Below are 7,182 nucleotides of genomic sequence, written 5' to 3'. Positions count from 1 at the left end.
CAAACGTCATGATGAAAGTCGAATTGTGTTCACTTTAGATGGGACCAAAGCAGGGAGGTTGTCTACTTACTTTTTTATTGCACATTATACTTCAGGCCACAACCAGTGCCTTGTTAAGACTTGAGCTGTAAATGTGTAAGAAATGGAAAGAAAAGGAAAAGTGTAAATGAATGGATGAGTGGGAAATCCAAGAGAACTTACCAACTATCAGGACTAAGAAAAGAGCTCAATGAGAGTACAGGGTCCACATGCAAAAACCAGCACCAGGAACGGGCTGTTATAAGTGGGGCAGGAAGAGAGGCCCTGCCCACTCTAGCAAGAAAACTGGAAGGTCCTTGGAACAAATGCAGCCAATAGTGAAGTGCCATGTTCAGGTTGGTGGCTGCCCTGGTGAAGGCGGGGGTTGGGCTGAAGGACAAGAAAGGGACTAACTTTCAAAGATCGTGTTGGATTTCATTTTAAAGTGAATTGAATGCCAATGTTGCAAAATATTAAGATTTGATAAGGCTGAATGGGGATGCATGGATGCTTGTATACTGTTCTCTAGACTTTATGTTTGAAATATTTCACACACATGTACACACAATGATGCTGGTGTTGGTGAGCTTGCCTGGAAAAAGCAGGCGCACTGCCTTTCTCCCCAGGAGGCCGCGAGAGGCTGGTTACCATGGTGAATATATCCTGGTCCGAGACTTGACCTTAGCTTTGCAAACCCAGAATCCTTTTTTTTTAACCGCTTGTTTTATTTGTTTTTGGTTTTTTCTGCCCAGCTTTGTTTTATTGTCTGCAGATCAAAGCTAGATTTGTCTACCAGGGGCAGACTCAAACTAAAGTCACAGATTGCATGAATCCAAAATTTTAATCATTTGTAAAGAGAAATACATAGGACAGCAACTCCAGTCTTCAAATACCATTGCCTCGCATGACTCAGGCACTGTTTCCCCTTGCGTCTACACGGGAAGCCAAGACACAGCTGGACGCCTTCCTGCAGACACGTAGGAAATGGTCCCTGCTGTGGAGGCTGACATCTGGTGTCCTCCTACACGGGACTCCCAATTCATAATCAGGACATGGGTTGGGCGTTGAATGCTTGGGGTGGTGGAGCCCTCACATCCCTCTCTGGGGACGCCTGTGGAATCCCTGCTAAAGTCCAGGAGGGGCCAGCACCCTGAACGTGCCCACGCAGGCTCAATGATGCTTTTAACCTTCCTTTTTTTTAGTCTGGTAAAATGTGTACATTTCTCATTTCTTCCTTGATAATGCTTAATTAATTAACATAATGCTTAACTACTAATTAATCAAGCTGCTTAGCATTTTCCTTACAAATCTGAGTTAAGGGGCATTTCCGGGAGATGGACTGGTGTTTGTCCCATGTCGCTGCATCCCGTACCCTTCGTGTGGTCACCACGGCCACCTTGCAGCCAGCGTGGTCTTGCTCTTGGCCCAGAGCCCCTTCCCGCCAGACCTCGTGAGGTCCTGGTGCTCTCTTTCATTGGCATGTGCCTCTCCATCTCCCCTGCCTCTCCATCACCTGACCTTTTCTGCAGGCCTAGGAATCCTTCGTCCTCTAAGTGACCGTGCAGTTCTCCCTTCGGAGCCTGGTGTGTGCGTTCAGACGCATGTCTCGGGCCCATCTTGTTGGCCCCATTTTCACGTTACTAGAGAAAGTTTCAGTCTAACTTCCATGATGACAGTCCCCGGTGACACACAGCTGCCAAATGTGTATTACAAGCCTGCCTTAGAATTACAGGGACCTTTCCAGTCTTAAGAGTCCTTTTTCATACATTTTTATTTGATGTTCCCAATAACCATGCAGGATTGTAAGGCCATTTTCACAGATTCTCACCTGTGGTATGAGAGCCTCAGATGACACAATTAGTAAGCAGTGTTTCCACAGACAGAGCCTCAGATGACACAATTAGTAAGCAGTGTTTCCACAGACAAAGACGCATTTCTGTATTTCTCTGCTCACCATGAACAGCCTTCTGTGCTGTGGAGCCCCTAGCCTGCCAGTCAGAAGACAAGACGTGCGCTTGATGTTTTCCTCAGTGTCTTGATCAGCCTGAAGTGTGACATCTGCATCAAGTCTTTGGGGACAGTCACTCTCACCCTGAGGGCTGAGGGGCAGATTGCTGCTGAGATCAGCCAGTTTTTCCATCCTTTCAAGAGTTCGCATATTGATAGCCTTGTGGCCTCAGAGAAATTTAAACCTACATTAAGGATTTTTTTAAAAAATGTTTGTGTCCAGTTTTTACGGTCCCAGAATGACCACTGCCATACCCGTGCCTCGAGACCCGAATGAACTTGACCCACAGCCCCGGCCTCAGCATTGTACTGGAAGAGAGAAAAAACTTCCTGCCAACTCTCCCTGCTGCTGATTTCAAATGAAGGACACTTTCTACCCGATTCCCAAAGGAAGCCTGAGTATGAACGGCCCACAGCCCCCCATGTCTTCTTTATTGGGTGGCTTCCACCAGCTGTGCAGCAGTCAAGGTCGCGTGGCAGCACTACAACTCTTTACACCAACATTCATTCTGTTTCTTTTTAAAGAAATTCTTCCATGCCCCCCTTTCCTTGGCCCCCGTGAGGACATGCTACGTCGTGGCATGCAACAAGCTTCTCAGTTTTCACTTAACATAGGTGCACTTCTCACAGCTCTGCAGACTCCTAGCAAAGCCTGGTGCCGTATGAATATGTATGTTGAAGAATTTTAGTAAAATGTGAGAGCAGCCTCTCTGTGTGTCCTGAGAAGTGTTTGCAGAGCACTGAGAAGCGTCCCGCAGAGGAGAGGAAGAGCGAACAGACATGATGGGGTCTGCTATGCTGACTAGTTTGAGCATGAAAAATCTTCATTCTCCTTGTCTAATCTTCACGGGGCTGCACAGGCTGGCGCTCAGAGCCGCGGAGGTCATGTGCTGGTCCTGGCATCCCCTCTGTGCTGGGGGCCCTCGCAGTAGAAGACAGGGCTCCCTGATGTCTCTTTTCATTAGCATTCCACATCACAGTGCTGGGGAGTGACCACACTCTTTGGTAGTTTGTGTACATACAGTTGACCCGGGCAGATTCTTATCCTTGATAGAACAATCAGCTAATTCTCGAAACTGGAAAAATAAAACTAGCCTGTCAGTCAGTCTGCTTGTCCTTAAAGACTCAGCCGCCAGGAGCTCTAATGAGGAACGATATTACTTCCAGAAAGCGTTTTCCCCCAAGCAGCAACTGTATGTTACACAGTTTCCTTGTGATTAATTAAAATCAAGCTATCCATAGGAAGCCCATTTTGTGATTCTGACCTAATTGCTTTTTAATTGCAGCGATATTCTTGCTCATTTTCAGAATTTGCGTCTCTGAAGTAGTTTTCCCCATCAGGAGGGAGGATGAGCGTTTGCTGACCGTGTCTCTTACGCGTGTGCGTGCGGACTCTCCAGGCCCTGCTCCCACTTCCACTTCGGTCCTGGACTGCTTGAATGCTTGGGCATGGCCGAGCTCCAGGGCTTGAAAACACCTGTGTCCTTGTCCCACTGACTTCTCATTCAAGAGACACTGTTAATTCTGGGAGCAGGTCGCTCACGACTGTGCTGAACTGCACGAAGTGCTGAGGAGCAGGTTTTTGTAATGCTGTGGCGCCATGGAAGGTTTCGGCGTCTCGGGTCCCAGCGGCAGCGTGTATAACTGCTTGAGCTGAGGGTATGCTCACAGGTCACGCCTGCCAGCATGGAGGGACCTGTCATAGGACTGAGTGACAGGTGCCTGCCCTACTACAGGCTCACAGCAAGACTTTTCCACCCTCTCCATTTCGGGTATTAACCTGACTGGCCAAGAACTGTTTCCTAGGGACAAAGATGTTCTAGCATCTGTCCAAGCCTCTTCTGAGCTGGCATCAGTAGTGTCACTAGATTGGTGACTCTGAATGCCCTCAAACCACACTGGGACTACTTCCAGGGTCCTCGCCAGCTACAGCATTCTCTCGGGGACCCCTGGAACGTCACCTCTCTGCTGGCGTGTTCAGGTCCATAGAGGCGGCCCTCAAGGTCCCTCGTGGGCTCTGCTAACCCGGTCCTCCCTTTACTGGCCATTTCTGTCTCTGGTGGATGCTGCTTCAGCTTGTCCAGCCTAGAGGTATCCGAGTCGTCGTCTTCAATTACTGTTCCGTGCCCTGCCGGTTGTGTGTGTGTACAGACCAGGCCTCATTGTGTCGATGAGAAGTGCCTTATTGTGACCGACCCATAGCTTGCAGGCCTGTTCCCTGAATGGCTTTATTCCGAGGCAGTCCAGGCCTCTCTCAACAGAGCTCCCGGGCTGAGTTTCCCGTCCATCCGTCCCTCACCCGCACCAGCTTACACCACTGTCACCTACGGTGTTGGGAGCTAGCCTGGCAGGGTGAGGGACGTGCACCCCTCTGTCTAGGGTATGGGAGAGCAGTCCATGGATTGTGCCAGGCTGCAAATAACAGCTCTGTGAAGAGGCACAGGAGTTCTTCACACATGCTGCAGGCAAAGTGGGAAATGAGGAGAGAGCAGCAGCATAACCACTGCAAATTGCCAGGAGCACGTGTCTTGAGGTGTGTCTGCATGTGGCAGGAAATAGATCTCACTGTTTCAAAACACTTTTTTCAACATGTTAGAAAGATGTTCTCAAATGTTACTTTTCGCTGAAATCTTTCATCTTGTAAAACACTAACCCTGGTTGTGGTGTTCTGTTTCCTTCTGTCCCATTGTCACTTTATCTCAGAATAGGCCAGAACCTTCTGCGGACAACAGGTTCACCCTAGAATGTCCGTCCTGGGGGGCCAGCCTGCGTGTGCTCCCCAGGGGCCTGGCCGAGGCTGGTCTGGGTCCATTGTTCAGAGGATGATCCTTCTCTTCCTCAGGTGTCAGCGGAAGCAGTGGCGGGTGGACCTGCCGGCCACCAGTGTGGTGATCACGTTTCACAATGAAGCTAGGTCGGCCCTGCTCAGGACAGTGGTCAGGTGAGGCCAGGAGCTGCCACCCACTGCCCACCTGTTGCAGCTCACAGAGGGTGTTCCCTGGGAGGGGTGCTGCACGCAGACCATGTTCCCACCCAGCCAGGCTGGGGGTCACCTGACTACAGTACAAGGAGAGGCCGATGGCTCCTCAGCCAAGGATTGGGGCCAAAATATGAGCATTTTCAACCCAAGTGATGCTTCTGAAAGGCCTACACTCTTGCTCTTTCTGTCTTTTCGCAGTGTGCTGAAGAAAAGCCCACCCCACCTGATAAAAGAAATCGTCCTGGTGGATGATTACAGCAATGACCGTAAGTACTGAGGCCGGTTCCTCCCCCATGCTTGGCCTTCTGGGTGCTATGCGGTGCTAATGAAAAGGCCAGACATCGGGGCTGCAGAAAGGGGGCACCTCTGTGATGCCCGAGGAGGTCACTGGCTGTAAAATGGTCAAGAGTTGCTGCTTGAACGCAGAGCCCCTGACAAGCTTGAGGCTCAAAACGCTCTGCTTCTTTTCTTTTCCCAGCTGAGGACGGTGCTCTCTTGGGGAAAATCGAGAAAGTCCGGGTCCTCAGAAACGATCGGCGAGAAGGTAAGACTCCTCGGAATTCCACGGCAAGGCCGTTGAGTACTGACTTGTCTTGAGCCCGGTAATAATGTAAAGAAAGGTTTCCATTAGAAGAACAGTTAACTGTAGACTTGCTGCCTGCCTCCCTCTGCTACAGCCTCTTGGGAGCCTCTCTCAGCAAACGCAGGAAAGACACTCAAAGCTTCACTAATTGAAATTGTTTGTAGGCTATGGCAAGAGATCAAATGACATTTTCATTTCCATATTTAGAAAAGTGGCTTCTCTTTCTTTCGCAACCTAGGAAGCCTGATCAGTCCCTTGAGCACTAGAGTTTAGAAGAAAAACGAAGATTCAGCAATGAGAAGCTTAATGACTCCGTGCTGCAGGCATCTGATAAATGACAGGCAGTCGAGGTGGACAGGCTACTCAATGCCTTGAGTTGCGTGCTTCTTAGGTTTCGCAAATGCCAGACTCACACCTGCTGTCAGCCTGGTCTTTGCTGAGCTGGGCTCATCGAGTCTACTTTGTTGGCAGTTATAAGAGACTCCAGAGGGGGAGGTATTGCTTTGAAGTGCCTGGAGAGGTAGCTCCAGTCACCATGTAATGAGCACCGGTGCGTCAGTACTCTCACAGCGTTCGGTGGCCGGACTCTGGGCTCCTCCAGGGCCTGGGAAACCTTTTCACCGAGCTTGAAAGCAAGGGCCATTTTTTCTGTTTGGGGATGACTGTTGATCCCGGGCTGGTGGCTGGACTCTTTGATCAGTGTATACTCTTCCTTCTGGTCCTCTCTGCAGTCCAGCTGGAGTAAGGAATGTGCTTTTTCTTAGCAAGAAGCTGATCAGCCAGGAAAGTGGTTGAGCCTGTTAGGGTGATGTCATCAGCACCATATTTAATCAGCAATAGGCCATTCATCAGATGGTCCAGACATACAAACAGAGGGACCGGCCTTGCCCCAAGCGAGCCATTGGCTGGACTCATACCTATCTCCAAAGCTTCGAGTCCTCCAGAGTCTTGAGATCAAACAAAACTCTTGCACTGCTGTTGCCCCTAAACAAACTACATAATGACTTTTGAATCTGAACCCAAAGTACCTGCTGGCACAGGGAAAAAGAAAAGGAAGACCAAAAGATGTTGTCCATGGTGTTACTTGATAACTGACAGATCACTGGCTAGCCTCAAAGAGTGTCTTTAAACCACTTAAAAATCAAAAAAAGGCATCTAAACATCAGCTTTCCATTTGGTATAAATTAGGCGGTTCATTTGGGTAAGAACCCATGTGTATGGGTCGTAAGTGTGTATGTGTGCATATGTGTGTGTGCATGTGTATATCTGTATGAATGTATGTGCATGTGTGTTTGCATATCTGTGTGTGTGATATGTATGTAGGTATGGGTGTGTGTGTGTGCACGTGTGTATATGCCTGTATGTGTATGTGTTGCATATGTGTTATGCGTGCATGCCTGTGTGTGTGTATATGGGTGTGTGCGTGTGCATGTGTATGTGTGCATGCCTGTGTGTATGTATGTGTGTATATGGGTGCATGTACTTACCCCATATATTTAAACGTCTACACTAGATAACAGAGAAAAGAGTCGCATAAATATCATGGTAGCAAGGGAGCAGCCTTGGGTTCCATATTAGTGCTCTGCTATCATCA

The 7,182-nt window shown here is 49.0% G+C and overlaps 1 protein-coding gene across 1 annotated transcript in view; it reads left to right on the top strand.

The window, feature by feature from the left end:
* Positions 1–7,182, top strand: part of GALNT2 (polypeptide N-acetylgalactosaminyltransferase 2) — a 197,305-nt gene that overhangs the window by 141,821 nt on the left and 48,302 nt on the right. Inside the window, exons 4-6 of the mRNA XM_019632150.1 lie at positions 4,868–4,966; positions 5,204–5,271; positions 5,484–5,549. Coding sequence (XP_019487695.1) covers positions 4,868–4,966; positions 5,204–5,271; positions 5,484–5,549 — 233 coding nt within the window. The remainder of the gene's footprint in view (positions 1–4,867; positions 4,967–5,203; positions 5,272–5,483; positions 5,550–7,182) is intronic.

This window comes from Hipposideros armiger, unplaced genomic scaffold, assembly GCF_001890085.2.
Source record: "Hipposideros armiger isolate ML-2016 unplaced genomic scaffold, ASM189008v1 scaffold_1085, whole genome shotgun sequence".
NCBI lineage: Eukaryota > Metazoa > Chordata > Mammalia > Chiroptera > Hipposideridae > Hipposideros > Hipposideros armiger.
The sequence above is the reverse complement of the archived record's forward strand: the minus strand, read 5'-3'. Positions and strand labels throughout refer to the sequence as shown.